The 23,232-nt window shown below is 37.1% G+C and overlaps 1 protein-coding gene and 1 long non-coding RNA gene across 4 annotated transcripts in view; one reads left to right on the forward strand and one right to left on the reverse strand.

The window, feature by feature from the left end:
- Window positions 1-23,232, reverse strand: part of TSHR (thyroid stimulating hormone receptor) — a 68,185-nt gene that overhangs the window by 15,268 nt on the left and 29,685 nt on the right. For both annotated transcript variants that reach the window (XM_027638049.1, XM_027638050.1), the window contains exons 4-8: window positions 16,549-16,623; window positions 15,345-15,419; window positions 11,877-11,954; window positions 10,830-10,898; window positions 651-728 (exon numbers count right to left, since the gene is read on the reverse strand). In XM_027638049.1, coding sequence (XP_027493850.1) covers window positions 651-728; window positions 10,830-10,898; window positions 11,877-11,954; window positions 15,345-15,419; window positions 16,549-16,623 — 375 coding nt within the window. The remainder of the gene's footprint in view (window positions 1-650; window positions 729-10,829; window positions 10,899-11,876; window positions 11,955-15,344; window positions 15,420-16,548; window positions 16,624-23,232) is intronic.
- LOC113944653 lies at window positions 9,736-22,136 on the forward strand. Of its 2 annotated transcripts, XR_003526745.1 has the most exons (3): window positions 9,736-10,443; window positions 14,635-21,462; window positions 21,547-22,136. It is a non-coding gene; the product is annotated as an uncharacterized LOC113944653 (long non-coding RNA). The 2 variants fall into 2 exon arrangements; XR_003526744.1 differs by having other exon boundaries at window positions 14,635-22,136.

Raw genomic sequence — 23,232 nt, forward strand, 5'->3', positions numbered from 1 at the left:
GGTAGTGCTGGGTTGATGGTTGGACCAATGATCTTAAAGGTCTCATTTAACCTCGAATATTCTATGATTCTATGATTATTATGGACTGCCCCTCTAATGTCCAATTATTTAAGGTATCTGCTTCAGACATATGACTCTCTCTCCCCTCACACCAGTGAAAGGAAAACCTGGTATTTCCCAGAACTGGTCTCATGTCCTGTTTCCAAGGATTCTGCTAATAACTTTGGTGGACCTTGTGGTAAAGGTATTGAGGAAGGATGTGGTCCTAAAAGGTCTGCTTGCAGCCAGATCTTCCTCTTCACCCCACAAGACAATGTAATTTAGGTGACTGAAGCAGAAGACAGGCTACCATTCACACACAGACCTTGGAATGCTACTAGGGTCCTTATTTTATATTACAATTGTACAGTTGTAAAACAGATTGTAGTACAGAATCTTTCAAAAGAAAAATTGGTAGGAATGGTGTATGTACTGTAAGATACAAGCATTTTATAAATCAGTTCCCTAAAGCACAGCTTCTATTGCTGGTATTATTTTTGTAAACATGCTATTCCCATCCCTGCTGCTCTGCTCCTTATGGTTGGAAAGAAAGTGCAACCTAAAATAGTATTATTTTTAAAGATTTCTCTACTTCATTTTCTTCTACTTACAGTAGAGTTGGTCCACTGTGCACTCCCAGAAATGCATCATCATTGATAACTTCCAGGTATTTGTTCTTGTGCAGATAGCTGCAGAAACAAACAAAACACAGTGATGTGGAAATAGTTATCCATAGGTTACAGGAGATCTCCAGTTCACTTACCTGAACAGATTTACAAAACCAGTATGTATAAGGGTCATCCTACCCCAATAGCATATTTAAGCATAATCAGTTAGTTCATTTTCTACGTACCCAAGAAACAAAAACAGGTTTTCCATTTTGAAAAGAAATTAAATTCCTCAATTAATAAAGTTCCTAATTTATTTAATATATTTTTTGTCATTGTCATACACATAATAAGGACACATGCATGCACACTGTATCTTCAGGTACATATGTGTGATACTGAGGTGAAATAGTTTTGATTTCTTTTATCAGAATGAGGTATGGGGAATTACATTGTTACAGAATAGCAGAATATTCTGAGTTGGAAGAGACCCACAAGCATCATCGAGTCCAGCTCTTAAGTGAAAGGCCCATACAGGGATTGAACCCACAACCTTGGCATTATTAGTATCATGCTTTAACCAACCAAGCTAGCAAATCATGAACAAAGAGGAAAATAATTTCCTCTGTGTTTTGAGTTTGATAAAAGTTTTAAATGCTTTAAAATCCCCATAGTGAAGTGTAGGTTTCCTTATACAGGTCAAAAGTTAAGACTGAAGTTGTGTTATAAGAAGAGCAACAGTGGGAGTAAGGAAAGGAACTTCAAAGTAAAAAAATAATTCTAAAGTCTTGGGAAAACCACGAACAATTTCCTGAGTATCCGGTCCACACTTTCCTGACATATGTAAAGCTGCAAATTTCTCCTATCATTACATGATTGAAGTAAGCAAAGACCAACATTAATTCCCATCACTCTGTAAACTGATGTATAGGAAAGTATGGATTCAGGAGTAGGGAATTTAGACTTGAATTAAAGGGGCATGATTAAAGACGGGTAATGCAAGGCTACTGAACACTCAAAAATTAACAAAACCCAAATGGCACAGTCAATGTTAAATTAATTTATGGGGTTTTAGATTTAAAAGTGACTGATCTAGAATGAATCTTGATTTTATTTTTTTTTAAGTTGGATTCTTGTTTACCATGGTCTGAAACTGTCATCTGAAAAACTTATAGATACATGGATTATTATTGCAGATAATTCAGTAAAGTTCCAAATTGTTTCCGAGAGGCTATGCATTTCTGTCTGAGACTTTTGTTCCCAACAGCCTAGTAGAATTTATAGTTTTTGTGAAAAGACTTGGGAGAAATAATTGGCTTCACTAGCTCCACAATTGTAGGTGTATGAAAACCCCTGCTGCAGGAGCAGTAGAAGCACAGTGTTGTGTTTTAACCCCAGCTGACAACTAAGAACCACTCAGCTACTCGCACACCCCCCACCTCCCACTGGATGGGGAGTAGAGTTGGAAAGAAGGAAAAACCCCTGTGTTGAGATAAGATCAATTTAATAATTGGGAAAAAAATTGTACTGGAAAGGAAGACAGCAAAAAGAGAGATAGAAATAAAACCCTAAAAGCCTCAAGTGTTTCACAATACCATTGCTCGCCACCCGCTGACTGATGCCCAGTCAGGCCCCCAGAAGCGCTTGGGCCCTCCCAGCCAAGTGCTCCCAGTTGATATGCTGGGCATGATGTTCTATTGTGTGGAATATCCCTTTGCCCAGTTCAGATCAGCCGTCCTGGATGTGCTCCCTCACGGCTTCTTGTGCACCTGCTCACTGGCAGAGACCAGGAAACTGAAAAGTTCTTGACTTAGGGTGAGCACTGCACAGCAACAACTGAAACCACCAGTGTGTTATCAACATGAGAACAATCCCCTACTATGTCCAAAACACAGCACTGTACCAGCTACTAGGAAGAAAAATAATTCTATTCCAGCCGAAATGAGGATAAATATACAAATATGCATTAGTTGGGTATATTTGACACATTAAAAATGTGGGTTTGGAACAACTGTCCAGCTAAAATGTACTTCACAAAACACAACAGGAATGTTAATTTCCTTGATGAGGTGATTCCTCCTGGTTATCTAGGAGTGAGAAGGATTGCAGTTACTTGCAGCTAGATCTCCTAAACACATAGACAGGAATATACTGAATTAGCTGAGCAAAGACAAGAGACCGAAGATTAGGTTGCAATGTATACATAATACATACATATGTGTCTGTTTATACATGTACACATGGATACTACTGTGATAATTCTTTCCCTAAGACAGTAATTGAACTCTGGGTGATGTTTTTACTTAATTCAATCAACTTCTGTCACAATGTTTACAAGAGAAACAACTTGCAGACATCAAACCTAGTCATGCCTTTTAACTTAATTTAGATGGCATTTGAAATCTTATGATGAGATTAAGAATGATTTACCATATATAGTAGTCCCTGGAGGAGGATGGAGGAGCATATAGCTCCTTTGGCTGATGGGAATGAAGACAAGAAGCAAGAAGACAAAACAGTCCAAGTGTTTTGTTTCTGTACTATGATGAGAAAGGACCTCTGAGAGAAGGTTGAAAAAAGGCAGCAAAAGGGGTGGTACAGTTGGAGGACCACACTTTGGGGCAGAAATGCGCTCAAACCATTAAGGAGGAGAACACAGAAAGTTGTCAAGGAAGGCTTTAGAGGAACATGTCTGTTTGCCTTGATGAAGTAACGGCAAAATGATCAATCCTGTAAAGGCTCTGAAGGACTAAGGTGTTTAGGCAGGAGAAACTTTTAGCACTTTTGACTGTTCCATTTATAAATTTTATCAATTTTCTGCATAGGAGAAAGGGTAAAGTGCAATTGCCCCAGTAGCAAACTGCAGATGAAAGCATGAGGCTGAAGTTTGAGAGAGCAGCAAGGCCCACAGACTGCAATATTACGGGTAGCTCAGGTCCAGGAGAAGCAGGAGGAGAAACTCATAGAGACAAAAGTATGGCAACAATGGATGACCCAGACCCAATAACTACAAGCTTCAGGATTACTTGACATTTTACCAGCAAGGGCACAGGGCTGGTGGAGGCTTTGTAAGGCAAGAATGAATAAAAAGATAACTGCAGATGACGACCATAAAACATTGTTCAAGAGAAAAAAATGTGGTCCTCAGTCTGACTAAAGGACAGAAACTTTACAAGAATTGCAGGCAGGCTGCATTGTGGATGTAATGTTTCACAGGATGGAGTAATTTCATAAAATTTCAGAGTGCAGTTGGCACAGAAATGATAAGATGACCAAACCTATTAAAGAAATTAAGTAAAATAAAAGGAGAAAGAATTAGATTCTATCTCTGCAGGTAGTAATGCCTCAAGCAGGGAGGGATGTTTGGTATTCTATTATAAGCATTTACAAATGAGCTTGTGATGTAACTAAGAAGGTAAAAAGTGCAATAGAAAGATGGTCACAACAAATTTCAGAGGGTGTCTGTAAAGTTCACAGAATCACAGAATATTCTGAGTTGGAAGGGACCCACAAGGATCATCAAAGTCCAACTCCTGGCCATGCACAGGGCAGCCCCAAGAGTCACGCCATGTGCCTGAGAGTATTCTCCAAATACTTCTTGAACTATGTCAGGTTTGGTGCCATGACCGCTTCCCTGGGGAGCCTGTTCCAGTGCCCAACCACCTTCTGGATGAAGAATCTCTTTCTAATATCCAACCTAAACCTCCCCTGACACAACTTCAGGCCATTCCCTTGGGTCCTGTCACTGGTCACCACAGAGAAGAGATCAGTGCCTGCCCCTCCTCCTCCCCTCACGAGGAAGTTATAACTGCAATGAGGTCTCTCCTCAGTCTTCTCCAGGCTGAACAGACCAAGTGACCTCAGGTGCTCCTCTAGAGGCTTCTCCTCCAGATCCTTCACCATCTTTATAGCCCTCTGTGGCTCTCTAATAGCTTTATATCTTTCTTCTGTTTTGTTGCCCAAAATTGCACACGGTACTCAGGATGAGGCCACAGCAGAGCAGAGCAGAACAGTCTCCTGCCTTGACCAGCTGGCAAGCCAAGGTGTGGAAAAAATCAAGTAAAGATTCTAATCTGTCCTGGTTGAAGTAATTGGCAAATTTTTCATAACATTCGCTGAATATAAGCTTATATTGATCACCATAGTGAGAAATGAGAAGTAAATGCACTTCATCTGCATTACACAATAGAAAGTCTGAGGGAGCCAAACCAGAATAATGCTTCTGGCATGTTATTCACTGGACATTGCCCATGACTTAAGCCTTGTTTCTTACAAAGGAAAATAGCTTATGTCACCTTCTGCTATTGTTTGAAAGAAGCTTTTATTCTTTAGAAATGTATGGCACTCTAGTATCGCTTGGTGTTTGTGTTTTCTGAAACTGACTTTCGTATTCTGTAAATGGCACACTATTGTTGTGAACATTTCCATCAGTGTACAAATTTCCTAATAATTTTATCTGCAAAACAAATACAAAAATTAAAACCAGAGCAAGAGTTAAGAATTAATCCAAGATTTCAACATCTAGGTTGTAGTTTTGAAGGACACAAAAACCTGCTTGACCTAACAAAACCTATCTGCTTTAGTAACTAGACACTATTATACAACCAGATAATTGCTTGTCCAATTTTGAAATATTTTCCCCTGATATGTGAGCACCATAGTAAGTAATAAACCTTCAAACTTACAAATAGAAACAGCTAGAGACTTTGGGAAATTCATAACCATGTGTTACTAAGGAGGGGCTGCAATGTTAGCTGCCAGTTTTCACATCGATGAGTCAGACCCATCAGAATGTACAATTTCCTGATGCTAATTGATTTCAGTTGTTTAAGCTCTTTTATTTTGATAGGTACCGCTTTTAAATGGAAAGAATAAGACTTTGGCAGATATTAGTTTGAGAAAGAAAGCTTATGTAGAGCCAGTATAGTTCCTTCTGAGACTGCCTTTAATCCTGCCATTAGTGATAGCTAAATGATATAGAATGTCACTTAAATACAGTGCAGAAGAGAAAACCACAACAGTGGTATCCACATGTCTAAACAAATGTTTGAAGTCTTAGAAATCACATAGTTGATGTGTAATATCTAGCCTCAGGGAGGACACTAGAATAATAGTTGTTTTGGAGCGTTCGTAGATGGCAGTCAGATAGACATGAATACCACAGAGCAAAGTATGCCAGAAATCTGTAGTAGTGCCTGCTGAATCTGGAGTAGGAAATGCTGATGGTTTCATGGTGCTGTAAGTAAATGAAGGCTTTTCCCCCCTTTTTTAAATCCAGTCAGATCAGTAAGGTAACCATACCAGTGACTAATACAGAGTTGTTTTCTCCCACAGAAAACAACATGACTGCAGTGTGCTGAGCAGGACATTCTGAGGGCATGAAACACTAACAGGATATTTCAAGTGCTTTGTAAAACCAGACAATACCATGTCAGGGCATGACAGAGATACTGAGTATTCAGACATTACCAGTGCATGCTTCATAAAACAACAGGTTAGAGAGTCCACATGAGGAAAAGCAGCCTTTGATTTCATCTTGAGTGGCGTGCACACTGTTTCAAAATGTTAGTGCCTCAAGTCTCTTTTAGAAGAGCAACCACCAGGTATTGATAGTCAGCAGCTCCCTATGACCAAAAAAGCTGAAGAGGCAAACACAGCTATAGTCTCCAAAAGGTAGAAATAAATATATATGAGAAAACTTCCTTTAAAAAAAGCAAAAGTACGAAAATTACATCATTGAGAGCATTCTGGGAGATCTTTAAGGATACTATTTTGGATATGCAGAGCAAACGTGAAAAGTAAGAGGTGCCAAAAGAAAAACAAGATCCTGAATATTCAAAATATTCAAAAGCTTCAACTGAGATGAAAAAGTGAAAAATACTGAAAAATCTGAAGATAATTTTACAAAGTATTTTATTTTTACCAAAAGTGTACTTTATTCTGGGGTTAAAAGATATGAATGAAAAATTCTGACCAGCTACCTTCAACTAAAGAGCATATAGTGAGTGCCATGTACCTTTCTTTAAGTGTGAAAGATTCTGTTTCTCTTGTTTCATAATCCAAGGTCATTCATGCCATGCCCTGTGTTGCAGCTGGACATGCCTTCCTTAGTGTTTTTTTTTTTAAAGCTGGATTATTTCACCAGTAAGGTTTTACTGCAGTCCCACAACCAATTTTATCTCCACAGGGTATGACGGAATAAGAATGAACAGATCGATTAGGGAAAAGGGGAGATTTTGCAAAATTTTCTTCCAAAGGGTCACTTAGTTAAAAAAGAAGTAAATTTACCAAAGTTCCTACTTGGAACACCTCACTGGTTGATGGAATTATTATTGTCTGCTTGCCTGCTTTCAGCTTCTAGTTTTAAAATAAGGCAGCAGAGCTTAAGAAACAAGGAGAAGATAAGTATGTTGGCCACATATTTAAGTATCACCACTATGGCACTAAATGGGCTCTGGACATGTAACATTTTAATGTATCTATGCATCCAGTTGGATTATGAAATTAAGATTAAAGAAAGGCAGAACAGGCGAAAGAAATGCACTGATAAGTAAGCAGTGCTAAAGATTCATCGTATAATTTTTCCACACAATTGTTTATCTTGACTCTGAGCTGAGCCAAGCATTATAAGTGAACCCTGAAAGTGTATACTGAAGTAAATATATTCTTTTAGAGTTTATTTTTATAATTAGATTTTGAGATTGCACACTTTCCATTTCAGTAATTTAGACAGCTCTGTAAAAGCTCATCACAAATATATTTTGCTATTCACTGGAAATATGTTTTAAAATCTCTTTTTTCCTCACCAATTTCCTTACAGAAATAAACACTGGTGGAGCAGCACCACTTGCAGAAGTCTGCAGGAGTGATGTAGTTTATGGACCTTAATGATGGGTTAGAATGATGGATTCAAGTTTCAGATGAATGCTTTTCAGTAAAAGTGTCTCTCTGCCCTTCATTCCTGGTTTCTTACTTCTCCGCCTCTATAAATCTTGTACACTAGTACTGTGGTTTGTTATCAAACACACATCCTTGTTGGATGAGATAATCAGTTAGGTAGTGCCATTACTCAGGATGATAATGGAAACCATTTATGCATGCTTTCATGCCTATATTTGCATTGATTTTTTTAACCTTGAATTTCATAGGCATTTTAATATTGCAAGAGTGGTAGAAAGGCACAGTGCATAGGAGAAGATAGCCTCAGAGATTCCCAAAATGTCTTCTGATTTATGGATGGAACATGGAGTCTTTGAATAATTTGTTAAAAATTTATTATTATTTTTGATTGTTTTCCTTTTTTACTTATTTTTCTCCTTGAGATCATCATTCCAAACCCATTCAAATTTCCGTCACCCTTTTTCTGTTAGTTTCTTTTTGTTCCTATTTCTGTTGAGTTCAAAGGCCCTTGAATCAGATACAGAGAAAAACAGGTACTTCCTTAACTGTACAGTGGTAGGTAAAGAGAAGTTCAAATTAGAAATATCAGAATAGAGAAAATGAAATATTTGCCTTTTGCATTAGCTTTATGCTGCTGCTAGAAACAACAAATCTCCAAGCTTGCACTTAGCAAAATTATACCTTACCTTGTTGTATAGTAACCAAACTACTTCAGAAAATTGATTTAGAAATTTCAGTGTAGTTTATCAAACAGATAAAATCTTTACCACTGATGTTCAGCTCCCTAGCTTGCCTTGCAAATCTGGAGTAGTGCTTTGCTCCAAGTAAATGTCAAATGATTTAATTAGAAAAGTGTTTATTGTAATAAACCTTTTTTACTGCTGGTAGATAAAGCTATGAACATAAGTCTAGTTCTAGTTATTTTGTTGTTTTGTTGGTAGTTTTCCTTTTTTTTTTTCTTTTTTTAAATTTGATTAACTAGGGCATCATAGCCAGTCTCTGCAAAGATTCACTTAGGATCACAGAATCGTAGAGCATATCCATAAACCAGTTAGAAGGCCCCCATAAGTATCATGGAGTCCAACCAACTCCCTGTTCCTTGCAGAATGACCAAAACCAAAGTCATATGACTATGACCATCATCCAGATGCTCTTTGAACTCTGACAGTCTTGGTGCTGTGACCACTCCCCATGAGAATGATCTGACCACCCTCTCAGTGAAGAACCTTCTCCTTATGTCAGATCTGAACTTCTCCTGATGCAGGTTCATTCTGTTTTCCTGGGTCCTATTGCTGGTCACCAGAGAAAGATCAGCACCTCCCCCTCCACTGCCCCTCCACTGCCCCTCCACTGCCCCTCCACTGCCTCTCTCGAGGAAGTTGTTGGCTTCTCCCCACCAGGCTGAGCAAGCAAAGACCTCAAGTTCTTACCCTTAAGGCCTTTCACCATCCTGATTGTTCTCCTGTGAAGACACACTAATGATTTGTTGTCCCACTCATATTGTGGTGCCCAAAACTGCACACAGTACTAGAGGTGAGGCTGCACCAGTGCAGAGCAGAGCAGGACAATCCCCTCTCTCAACCAGCTGGTGATGCTTTGCCTGATGCCCCCCCAGGACACGGTTGGCCCTCCTGGCTGCCAGGGCACTGCTGACTCATGTTCATCTTGCAACTCCCAGATCTCCCTCTGCAAGGCTGCTCTCCAGCCTCTTGTTCCACACTTTGTGTGTATAACCAGGATTACACTGTGCCAGATGGAGAATCGAGCAACTGCTCTTGTTAAACTAATTGTAGTTGGTGGTTGCCCAGCTCTCAAGTCTATCCAGATCTCTCTGCCCCCTACTCTCAAAGCCTTAAAGAATACTTAAATATCCTTAAAGAATACTAATTACAAACTTTTTTTCTACAAGAAAGCAAGCAAGCAGTATCTACAGAAAATACTATGTGTTGTCTGCTTCTCTAGTTCTCAGTCCAATAACAGATGTTTAGGACTCCAGATCTTCTAAAACTACATTTTCACTTGATTCTTTAATAATAATGAGACTTCCAAAGAGGCCAGAAACAGTGGCACTTGCGCACTATCAGAGAAGCATAAAGAAAAATCGCTCCAAAATAGTTTCCAACCTGTGCTTCATCAAAATGTAAGAAATGGAAGAGCCAACGCAGTTCATATATTGGCTTAGAAAGGTTTTAAGTATTGCTATGTACAGCTTAGAGGGATTCAGTCAAAACACTGGATTCATTTTGCCATATTTTATATCTTGTGATTTCTACAGGCACTAGTACAAACACTGTGTTGTCATGAGAAACTTCCTTTCTCATGTGAAAGTTCGAAGTAACTGAACTAATGTGAGTAAAATAAGGTCTGTTTCAGATCTTTAGTTTAACTCAAACCTTTCAAACTTTAAGTCTAGCTAGCTGTTAAGGTAAAAAAGGAAGTTTGGAAAAAATTAAGACCACATGAAGGATACTCTATTGATATTCTTACAGAATTTAAGCCCAATTTGAAATAAAGTACCGAAAATAAGCATATCTATCACCATATCTCTCCGGTTAATTTAAGAGCTCATGATGAAGAAATCTCTTTACTCATGAGATTGACAGCCAGACTCTTCAGGAAAGCCCCTGTAGGACCAGAGTAAGCTCTGCCAAAATGAATGGAGCCTCTGGAATTGAGATTTATTCTGTGTTAATGATTGAGGCAGATGATTTGGGGTAAGGTGTAAAAAGGATATTCACTCACTAAGTATTAATTTTCCAGAAAATACAATAAGAAGGTGAAGGGAAATATGAAATGGTTGATTCACGCTTTTGAGATGTGCGTCTCTCATTTCTGATACAAGTAACTGGTTCCTCTGAATTGCTCCCAGCAGCTTACACCATTCTCTTTTATGCAGGTAAGAGATTTCTGTGAAAGAGCTGCTACAATTATCAATGCTACAATTACTAAAATAAACAGTCATGTAAGAACAACAGCATAATTATCTTCCATATTGTCTTAGAACAGTTACTGATCAAACAAAATTTTATTGTAGCTTCAAGCCAGCACAAAGCTCACACTGAATTACCTACCATGATTTTATTTCTGAGCTATAAATATACATACCAAATGAAAACACACTGGAAAAGACATTAAGCGACAATATTTTTGTTGCTGGCTGAAATTAACATCCTCTTTTTACTCCTTAAAAGTAATTAGAGTAAGATATGTGTTTCAGAACCTTGAATAAGCATCAAAGGTTGGTTTTTTTCTTCTGGAAGAAGAGAATGATCTGCTACTTACATAGCATCCAGATTTGTCCCATTAAAAGCATGGCCTTGAATACTGGTAAAACCGTTATTGTAGAGTTTGCTGCAAGGAAAAAAAATATTAAATTAGTCTATTTTGGGTTGCTTCAATACCTGAATACCTAACATCTTATGTATCATTTTTTTTGGCAACAGCTCATTTATGGATGGGTTGATTTTAATCTCTTGAAGAAGAAGTAGTTATAGTGCAAGGTCAAACCAAATGCCTAGAAGCATTCTTGAATATACCTGATTCAAGGATACCATGTGGCAGGTGTGCCATGTTTTACCTCTTTCTACAGAAATGATAGAATGAGACTAAACCACTGTGCTATAACTAAAAGCAAGGAAACAAAATCCTTGTACAATTGATTAAGGAAGGCTAAAAGAACTAACAATTAGCAAAACAGGTCTGGTTTTACTATCAGGCGTGCCTGAATTTTTAGAGTTCATTCTTTTTCTCCCTTAGAGCAAAATGGGATTTTTTTAGAATTTCTTTAGAAGTCATTAATTTGCATTCTAGTGCTCTTCCCCCCCAGTTCAGGTCATAACTCATCACAGTAATTTTCACTCCCTTTCTTGTGGCTCACACTGACTACGACTTGCATAATTGAACTTTATTTAAGAATTTTCTTCCAAATATGACTCTTCTAATGTTTGCCATCCATTAGTTTTCATGGTATGAGTTATTTAGGTTGCAGAAAGAGTTAGACACAGTTCTAACCATGCTGTAGCTTTACAGGGGGAAAACTTTGCAAACTTTTTCATTTGATTTTCTCCAGTATAATCATTTACTGGCATTAGGGTCATACAAAACCAAAACCACTTTAATCAAGACAGTTTAAAGAAAAGCAGCAGGACTGGTTCAAATAGCTGTCAAAGTACAGGATTTATGCAAACTAAATTATGGATACTGCCTGTCTGTGGTGTTTCTCTGTTACAAACTACTGAAGAATAGGTCAGGGATAATTTCTTTTAAACATTTTACCATATGCATTATCAGAGAGGACATTGCTTTGTGTCTTAAACTGGAAGAACTTACAGGGTTAGAGATTCGTTACAAAGCCCATGGAAAGCATTTGCAGGCACTGAAGTCATATAAGGATTATCTGCAATTTCACTGAAAAAGGAGACAAAATATCACAATGAAACATCTGCCCAACAGAGCTTCTCCAGAACATCTTTGTTATTAATTTTTCTCTGCCTTGATAATAAATGAAAGTTTAAAATAAAACTTCATTTATTTAAATAAATACATTTATTCCATATATTTTAATTAATAATATTAAAATTAATAAAAAATAATTTTATTATATATTATAAATTTAAATTTATTTAAATAAACATTTATTTATTTATTTAAAAATAAATAAAATTTTTAAAGAATAACCTGTTTAGTTATATCTAAGGCCAGAATATACATGTGGAATGAAGAATTGAGCATGTTCCATCATCCAGGAAGAGAGTTTGTCAGGTGGATGGGTTTTGTAGTCCTGGTGAGGTGTACCAGCCTGTGTGATTATAGTGACTAATGTCACAGACAGGTCCCTGGTCTCATAAGCCAGAGAATTAGCAGACTGAATAATGCTGCAGTGTGAATTGAACAACCCAAAAGGCTTTAGAGCTGAAATCCTGCTCTCTAAGGTCAGATGAGACATCAGATAATACATTATCCAGGACAGAGGCATTGCACTTTACAGAACTGCATCTAGCACAAGTGAAATAACTTACTGTGGGATCTAATCTAATGATTCTTCTCTTGTCCAAATGACTATTTCATTATCTGTCATTTCTTAAATACTTTTTTAGTCCTACTCTGTGGTCTTAACAAATACTATGTATTTTCAGACCAAAACTCTATTGATAACAAAAGATAGAAAGAAGAACTGAAGAGATTTACTACAACTAAACTGGAAAAAGGAGAGAGAAAAAAGCTGGTAGATACAAAGGGCAGAGCAAAGTGTCTTATTGTCCTTCTGATTTTTCCTGAATCATATTATAGTCTGGAAACTGTTGCCGTGGGATTTATGGTGCTGAAAAAATCTCCCGGAGCAGTTAATTAGGGGTGAGATAAGAAAGGGTTTATTTGCCAAGGCTAAGATGTTACAAGACGCACACCCCTGTGCCCGAGAGGTTACATTTTATAATACCATCCATCCAATCCCAGAAGTGTCCACCCTGTGGCCTTTGCTCTGGACCGCCCCAGGGTCCACCCCCTGAGAAATGGGTCTGGGGGTTTTGGGACCCTGTGTTCATCCCATCTTTGTCTTCATCAGAGCACAAAGGGTACATAGTTACCCAGTTTTTGACTGTGTTCTGTGGTTTAGGACCTGATATGCTGTTCTGCCAACAGTCTAGGCCTTGCCTTGACAAAAGACTAAACATTTCTACTGGATTCAGGAGTAGGGATGATATAGGGAGCATAGAACGGGGTTAGAGGGTTAAGGAATGTGTAAACAAGGGTGCTATGGGGAAAGGGATGCAAGGGAGTGAGGGTTGCTGCTTTTAAAATCTACCTATAAAACTTACAAGGCTTACAAATATTAGAAAAATAAAAAAACATTAGGGGCTTAAGGCATCAAAACCAAAATATTTTGCAAATTTTTCTTTTCTTCAGCTTATAGATTAGATGTGGTCTAATAAGGCCAATCCCTAAGGTCCATAGACTGAGAAGTCCTAACAATTGCCCATGTGCCAGGAACAATTTTATTTCTTTTCTGTGCTATATATCTGCATACATATATGCTAACACTGAGCAGTACTACAGCCATTTTAATTCCAAGTAATTTTCACTGGTAGGTGGTTTTCACCAGAAGTTATATTGGTTTGATATTTTTCAGATTGGTTCGCTTTTCTAAATAAATGTTTACTTGTAAGTTGCTTGACCTCAAAGACAAACAGTAATATAATGCATGCTTTTTCCCCCACTATACCTTATTCATCATTTAGAGACCTATTATTTTTCAAGAGCATTTTTTTCTCGATTAAAGAAATAAAAAGGCTACCTTTCTTTGAATAGCAATGTTTAGAAATATACAACATAGAAATATCTCCCTTGAAAAAGTACAGGTCTACTCTTTAAAAAGTCTGTAGCATATAGGACCTATATTTATCTTTTATTAGTTATCTCTATCAAAAAAAATTCAAGGTAGAAGTAAAATAATGTTTTGCTTTCTGCCACTTTGAAAGGCACTGAGTTGGTTGGAACTAAGAACACAGATGGTTGTATAAATTACTTCTGTTTCATCTAGCCTATTAAATTCTTGATTCTCTCTACTTAGTAAGTGTAGTATCTAATTTACAATCTAGTAGAGCTCAATCTAAGCTAAAGCCTTTTTGGTCTTTGAGAAACTCCCTAATAGTTCTTAAGATATAGGTGTATCTCAGAGTTCTGAATCTTGGGGGCCTACAGCCAAGGTGAGCATAACAGCTGCAGGTTATGGAGTGTGAGTTAGAGCAAGGCCTACCTCTAGTTTTGGAAGATCCTTGGGAGGGAAGATCTCATGGCTTACTAGAGGTCTAGACTTTTTAGCAGAACAAGCAGCATTTCTACATTGTTCTCAGCTTCATCTTGCCAATGGCAGACCGTGAACACGGTAGGAACTGACCATTCTTGACCAAGAACACCCCTTAGGAGCACTGAGACAATGCCTGGGATAGATCATCAATTATGTCTTTGCAAGTCACCTTCTCACATAATACTGCTTATTTTTAATAGCCTTTTGCCTAGCACAGACAGCATTCAATCCTCTTCCATCTGAAAACTGCTACAATACACAAGATTTCTAACTCTTCTCTAGGACTGAGAAGTGACTAAGACACTTTTATCTTGTGTCAGCCTGCAGGTCTTCATCTGAGCTGCTCTTCTTCCTTGTCTTGATTACGATCCAGAATTTGAACTTAAATTGCAGGTTAGTGCACAAAGATGGATGTTGTCTTTGCTTTTTGAATACCAAGAAACACCTGCTTTTTTTTTTTTTTTTTTAGAGTTCAAAGCAGAACTCTGTGTTTCTGAAACACCTTTAAGTATAACAGTGGGAGACCTCCTCTTCCCCATTGGTATTCCCATTCTCTTTCTTAAAGAAATTGTTCCACAATTTGCTTCACCATGCCGGCATAAATTTGTTGGAAGAATGTCGATAGCATGATAACTTCATGTTAACAGGATGTATGCTAGCTCAGGTCCTGTGTGTCACATTGTTCTGACTTCACATTAATTCAGGAATTGCACAGCCATTACAAAACCAAAACCAAAATAAAAGCAAAAGGCCTGTAGAAGTTGTGTATCATGAATGCTCTTGTGTGTCCATGTCTCTAATCCAGATCAAATGTATTGTGCTAGGTGACCTGGCATTTCCCGCGTTGGGTACTAATGATCATTTAAATAAAGCTTGAGGAAAACTTCTTTATCAGACTTGATATTTTTCTTAAAATCAGAATCCTTCATTGTAGGTTTCTTGGGATCTGAGGATGGCAGTTATTCTAACCAGTTGTGAGGACGGATACTTACAGTAAAAAATTCACATCAAATGAGTAGATTTTTTTGAGGTCTGGAAATACTTTGAGTCCAGTATTGAAAATACCACTAAAAGAAAGGAGAAACAGAAAAAGTTACATGTACTGGATCACTGAACAACAACAAAAAATGTATTTAAAGTGTTTGACAATGTGGGATGGTTATTTCATCCTCTCTATTGTCAATTGATTCATTTATAATCAACTGTCCAAAAAAAAAGAATGCAAGAACAATTGAAAAAATTCAAAATAACAGATTTATGATAAATTATGGCATCTAAAAAATGGGAATATGGACTAATAAGACAGCTAAGCAGATTTGCAGAGGGAAGTAGCTTGTGAGGTTTCACTTGAGAGTTTAAGGCTGCTTCTGCTAATAGTCTGGACCCCCAAATCCTCTATCTTTCATTGTGGTTAAGAGCTGATCATATAGCTCTAAAAAGGGAAACTGTCTTAAAATGTGGATATGCTTAATGCTCCTTCTTTCTCAACTCCTGTATAGTGGAAATAACTTAAAAAAGTATAATTCTCTATCTTTAAAAGTATTTTCTTGAAATGAAATTTCTTGACTACTTTCTTTTTTTATTACTTTAATATCTATAGGAGAAACCTGGGGCACTCCTTGCCCCAGCCCCCCCCCCACACACACAGAGAATCCTTCCTAGTGTCTTCCAAACATTACTCAAAATCAGAGAAGTTTTTTTAGAAATTCACTGGAATTTTTCACAATTTCTTTCTGCCATAGATGTTGTATGAAATCAGGTATATATAGGTGGGCTTTTCACATTTGACTGACAGGTTTGCTTTAAAATCCTGTGTAAATATCTAGCAAAAAGATAAGTATATCTCTATTGTGTCCCTTCTTCCCACTATTCCCTACAAAAATAGAGTATGACAGCACTTATCATAAGAAGAAAGTTGCTGCGGAATTTTGTCAAGGAACATTAGTGTGTTCTACATATTTAATCAATAAGACAAATGCAAAAATTACTGATGAATTTGTGAATGTTTTCCTTTCTTACAAAAGTAGTAAAAATTCCAACCCATACCCTATCTGGCTTTCTGTCATTAAAGTAAAGCAACAGGGAAAAACATGGTGATCAGTTCCAAAATTAAACGTAACGAAACAAAACTGCTATAATGTAAGGAGTCATCTGTGAGATTTAAGTGCCAACTTGTTACAGGTGCTAAATACTTACAGGTATTTCAAAACTGGGAGGTTCTTAAATGCATCTGGATCTATGTAATCCAAGTTTCTAAGATTTCGAATTTCACTGTAAAAAAGGGAGGAATATTAATAATTAATATTTAACTACTCATCCCAACAGAAATCAGAAATGAATTTTCAGGGACTTAACTCCTGCAACAAGCTTTTTGTGCTAGCCAATGCTAGCCTAAGACCATTATGTATTCTGAGCAATCTTACAGTGATGCATTATCATCTGGATAGATGCCATCCTGGAGACTGGCTACTTGAAGCAAGGGGGTAAGAAGCACCTTAGATTTGATTATGGATCCTTTGTCTGCATGGTCCTAAAATCAAAACAAGTACCCTGTGTTAATGGCTATTACTTTGAACACGGTGTTTTGTGACTACAAAGTTGAATAAAAAGAAAAATTAAGTAAAACTTTCAGTATTTATGTATAATAATCCTATCAAATTACTAAGACCTGTATAGCTTATAATTTTATGTTCTATTTTTCTGGTTACTTTCTCCATGTGTCTAACAGTATTTTGTGTTATATTTCCTGTTTCTTTTTCAGAACTCATCAAAAGATGGCTCAGGTCACTTAAATTAACTTTGTTCTGAGATTTGAAATGCACACACTATTCGCTGTATAGCCATGTCCAGCAGTTTAGAGGATAGTGTACCTCTGCTATGTAATGACACAAAACATAACATGGGCTTCATTCCTTACATCTTCTGCCCATGGTTATGTCTTTAAATACTTCTACCCAGGCAACAGCTTGGTGTACAAGTAGCTTTTTAGTCTGCACATGTTGAAAAACCAGCCTGACACTAGTCACAGCTATGGCCATGATGGGTGCTTTCCGTAGGTGTTTTGATGGGGCTGCTGCCCCTCCAGCCATCATGATCATTGCCTGGAGTCATGACTCTTCCCCATTTCTCTGAAATGTTTGTCTCTTCCCTTAATGTAATTTCCCTCAATCATTCTAATTCCTCTATTTTCCAGCAGATTTCTTTCTTTTCTATCCACAATGACAGTTAGCAGTCTGCCTGCACCAATCAGACTGTGCCAAAATTCCCTGTCTAGACTCAGTAGAGCTACTGGATTTTCATCTTTTATTAAAAAAGTCACACATACCCTCCCATCACATGCAGACTTTTAATTTCCTGGCTTCTTTACTGTCTCCAGAAGATTATGAACATTTATGCATATTTTTTTCTATTTCTTTACCTTAAGCCAGCTCTGGACACTGGTCTCATAACACTGCTGGAACAACACTCAGCCTTTCTTAATACAGAAAACATATAGAAAGAATGGTGCCAGTCTTCTTCCTGATGCTAGCAGTGGAGCAATAGGCTGAAGAAAGCACTTCTGCTTACATATATAGAGAAATTTGATGAAGATGACAGGTAAAGATGGCATAGTGGTACAGGTTATGTGGATGATGTTCTGGTCTTAAGTCAGTCCAAGAAGTGCTACCACTGGACAGAAACTCAGTGGGCAGAAGCCAGTAGTATTTAATTTGCCATGGCCTAACAGTGCCAAGTAATCTACACAATATAAGAATCAGAAAATCAGAGTTTAAGGCTAACCATACCACTGGAATTATTTTTACAGGATAAAATCAACCCAGACAAGTTGTCTAAGAAATAAAAGTGGGAAAAGAGACAGAAGACAGTAGATAAAACAGTATGTAGATGCTGGTACGAAGACTTCAACCTCTCTATATACTGTTGTACTGACAAAACAGTCCTGCTCCACCTTCAAGTCTTCAGTTTGTATTCTGTTTACTACAACACTGCAGAGAAATGAGGATTTACTTTTTACTTACATGTTAAATTGATATAATTAATAGCTATAGTACTGCTACTATAGTGCTGCATTCAAATATTCTTCATGTCTGTTAGCTACCTTGAACTGTAGATGTGTTTCTGTATTTAAAATAAACCCTCTCAGTGTCAGTTTCTTGTCTCTTTCAAATTATTTTATTAGTTATGTAGCTATCACACTACCAGCAGTGGAACTTGCTCAATAAACTTTAACTGACGTGTTTTTTCCATCACTGACTGCCTTCAAAATGTTGGACTCATGAGCTTCCTGGCCTGATACTTCTCTGTTGTGGACCAAACATTTTCCAGGGAAAGACAGTGTTTAGATCAGCCTCCAGCCTGGAAATGGATAATGCATTGGAGTATCACAGAGTCATGAGGTTTTGGTTTGTTGCTATTCATAGTATTCTGCATAAATTATTTGGATGAGAGTACTGGAAGTAAGAATTCAAAATCTGCAGATGGTACTAAAATTGAAAGAACAAAATAATGTAATGAGATACAATTTTGGTTTATTAAATAACTGGGCCATGAGAGGACATGTGCTGTTTAAAAAAGGCAAATGGAAACCTAATTAATCTGGGAATAAAATATTTTAAACTGCCAGATGAGACAGCACAACAATGAGAGAAAAGCTTAAACCACGTGAGCAAAGGAATCAATATGATTCAACTGAACACTGGGGAAAGGTTTATGTCCCTGCTGTTCAATTTACTTGAATTGGTAATGCTAGGATTAGAAAAGAAGTATGCTTTAATATATACTCTTTTTATACTTGCATTTCATCCTACACTTCATAAAGCCCAAAAGGAAGAAAAGGGCCCATTGTAGAGCAGATAGACAGTTGCGTAGAAGTCTCCAGTCAAAATAAATGAGACAGAGGATAAGAGAAGTATAAAAAGGTAAAAAGTGATTTGACAAAAATGAATGTTATGCTTAAAGAAAAAAATGAGGAGGAAAATCCAATTATCCCTACTTCTAGTCCAGTCAAATGTACCTCCTGCATTTAACTGGCCTGAATATGTGGCCTCTCATCTCATCTGCATGAAAAAGAGAAAGATCTTCAGTTCCATTAATGAACTGTACTTCTGCCCTTGTATTAAACATTTAAACATCGTTACTCTTAGAGTACTGGAAGGAATTCCCCTGTAAAATCACAGATTTAAAGGATATCTAGTGCTCCACTGATAAAGGAGCCTATGAAATTAAGTTGATAAGGAGAAAAGATATTTTAATAGTTCTGAGCTCATCAGTTAACAGCATATTGATACACAAACTGAATTTTACAATTTCTTTTACAGTAATCCATCATGAGTAATATACTCAAAGGTGCATAAATGTTATATGATACTAATTTTCAAATTGTAATCAAAAGACTCCTGTGGATCCCAAAGGATCCATAAAGCTAAGAAGAGCAAGCTGATTATCAGTAAATTCATTAAGCAGGGTTTGCACTTTATCATTTAGCTTTTATGGATTGGTGAATTGAAAAGATTGAAACTCACTAAATTAAAAAGTTAAGGTTCTTTGAAAAGCAGCTCTAGGAAAACTATTAGTAGACTTAGCTGCCTAAAATGCAGATAAAGCCAAAGAGTATACTTAAAAATGTCTAGTAAGCTAGTTCCCAGATATCTAAGTGTCTATGAGAACTGATTTTAAATGACTTTTTAAATGCAACTTTGACACACTCTACAAACACAGCTTAATCATAACATACAGCAATGTAACAATTCTGAGTTCTTCTGGGAATTAAGTGCTTTTAAGATATAAAAAAAATCTGAGACAGTTAGTAGCCATCTTTGTTCACCATTGATGCAAGAAGGCAAAAGGTGCCCTGAACAAACATTGCACTTTGCAGTCCTAACCAAAATTACTTAGAGATGCTCATAAGAAAGAGGCTACTACCTACTCACAAGATAACAGAATTACTGTAGAATATTTAGAACAGAATTGTTCAAAGTTACTTTACAAACTATTCAACTTCTGCTCTATTTTTAGAAGTGCATAAACCATTTAAAACTGACCTATTTGTCCTTTAAAGACAATTGATGTTTTACAGTTGATGTTCTGGCGTTCAGACTAGGAAATAAAAATGTACTAAGTTCACAATCAAATCACCGCGTGATTGTCCATGAACAGCAACTCAGTTTTGCTTTTTAAAGAAAACACACAAAAAACTTTATCATGTCAAGAACAGATATGCAGAGAAAGTCACTTAATGATATAAAGACATATGTCAAGACTTACAAATAATTATGAACTGATGTTCAGTTACAGAGATATAACTGTTTAGTTCTAAATCCAGAAGAATCTAAAAATGAAACTAATAATAACTATTCAAATATTAGTCTAATTAATTAATTGAGTCATATGTTTGCCAGGTAACTTCTAGAAATATTAATATGCTACTTAACATTCTTTATTAAAAAAAACACAAATATTTACATATTTAATTGGATTCCAAATTTCATTTACCAGATCTGTTTTTCATATCTGCCTTGCGATATTGACTCATCCTTGAGTTTGTTTAAGCCCAGTATTCAGAAATTACAAATCTGGCCATCATGGCTGGGCTTCGCGAACAAAGATTTGGGAAGGGCTCTACCCACATTTGCTACAAACGCGCTGGTGGCTAAAGAGGCCAATGCGAGATAGACAAGACTTTGCAAAAGGCACAGCAGAAAGACTCCTTGGATGGTAAAATCTGGCCACAGAGTAGCAATATAATCATGTTATGCTGAGATACCTGGAAAGACTAAGGATATCCAGGTCAGAAATTCTGAAGTGTTTTAAATAAGCTCTTTTTTTCTCTCTTGTAATAACTTGGGGCCCTTCTCTACCATCTTAGATTTATTTTGCCTATAGCTTCCTTGGCTTCTCTCACTTCTACATCTACTTCCATGTTTTATTCTCCCCCTACAGACAAACTATTTATGTTATTTCATCTGCATGCACCTGTCCAGCCTTTGCACCACTGGCACCAGAAAACGGGCTTAGGCTATTCCAACAGTCTATTCCCTGCCTCCAGACTGTGGATTTTAACAAGATTTTTCTGCACAACACTGCACAACTGTGCCCTGAAATTCACTGCAGGTATACAGCAGTCCCCCACAAATCTCTTCAGTTTTCCTCTCTAGTTGCTTGTTATATATTTATTATCACTCTTTCTTTCTGCAGAGCTGTATCCCATGGCCTGGCATCACAAGCTGTCCAAGGGAAGTGCACCCCTGGCCCGGAGGATGGTGGGGCTGCCCTGGCCCTTGGCTCCATCTCACTGCAGCTCACTGCAGAGCTAGAGAGTGGTCCCCCACCAGCTCTCCAAATGACGTCATATACGTGAGGGCAAACCACTTGAACCACAACCTTTGTGCCTCTTCCCAAATGCTGAGAGAGCTTTTTATGTGGTTGTATAAGAGGAGAATACTTTCCAAGTGAGGAGAAGAGAGTAGGGAGAGATCAGAGAAGAGAGGAAAAGAAAGAGTGAATTTTTCTGGGGTTCCTTTCACAGGAATGTTTCCCTGAGAAATAAAGACCTAATTACAAAACGTTTTTATTTAGTGTGATGCTACCAAGCTGCAGCTCTACTAGTAAAACAGCCATGTAGAAATACTGACTCCTTATCAGACACTTTCACAATTATATCTAGAAAAAATAAATACTTATGTAATTGTGTGGGACAGTTCTGAATTTGTAAGCAGGTTAACTTTGACTTACAGATATACTTAAGAAACAAGAAACCATTGTGAGACCAATTTAACACAACTGGGGAAAAAAACCAAAACATCGAAATCTTGTCCCTTATTCACATCTTCATTGTGTGGGACTTTTGTCATTACTTACAACTGAAATAAGATCTGGCTCATTAAAATACGGCATGTGATCAGTATCCTTAGTTTGCAGAAGTCGCTCAGTACTTGAAAAGCATAGATTCATAAAAATATGACCTATACTTAGAGAGAGCTGAAGTCTGGAAGGAAAAGAAAATCAGGACAGAGATGCATGAACCAAATAAGGACCAAGAAAATGAATTGCTGAAGATCAAGGCAGAAGCACACTACTAAACTTGGCAGACAGGATCATGATGAACACAGGTTGCCTATTCACATAACACTTGACTCAAGCCAAAGCAATTAGTTCCTCCCTTCCACAAACACTAAATTTTCTCCTAAGAAGTTCTTATATTTAAAAACAAATGTTTTTAAAATGAAACCCTGTGTATAAGTTTAAATTAGGGTTAAAAGATTATTTTTATTTACGTAAAATTGCACTTTAGGAAAGTTCAATGTAAAACAAGCTGTAAAAATGGAACTCTGTGAAATGACTTTTCAAAACCGTTAGGGTAACCTCAATCTCCTTTAAAATACCTTGATAACCCAGTATTATTTCAGCAGTAATAATTTGAAAATACTATGTAAATGGAGAACATTATTCAAATGGATAGCACAACATATAAATTTAGCCCCATATAGTTCTGTTGTTTGGAAAGTAAATCCAACAGTGATAAGTGTTAACAAATCAGGAGTTATGGAAGCAATTCATAAAAATTATCATATTTATAAATTGTTTTCTATCGCATCTTATATGCAACCATCTAAGTTACCAGATGCCTGGATATTCCCTGATTAAATGATAAATGTTTTCCAAAACATATTTTAAAAACCTGGTAAGCACTTTTGAGTGGTAGAGCCCTTCTTTGTGGGCTATCTGCAAATCCTGGGGGTTTGCCTATGACTTTTGTGAATTCTGATGTAGTTCTGGGTAGTATTTTTGACTCTTGTGCAGAAGAAAAAATAAAACTTATATCTTGTATGTCTGTGTACAGTTGCTTTTTCGGTAGTGCCTTGTGAGATATATAAGGGGTCC

Source organism: Corapipo altera, unplaced genomic scaffold, assembly GCF_003945725.1.
Source record: "Corapipo altera isolate COAL_440 unplaced genomic scaffold, ASM394572v1 23, whole genome shotgun sequence".
NCBI lineage: Eukaryota > Metazoa > Chordata > Aves > Passeriformes > Pipridae > Corapipo > Corapipo altera.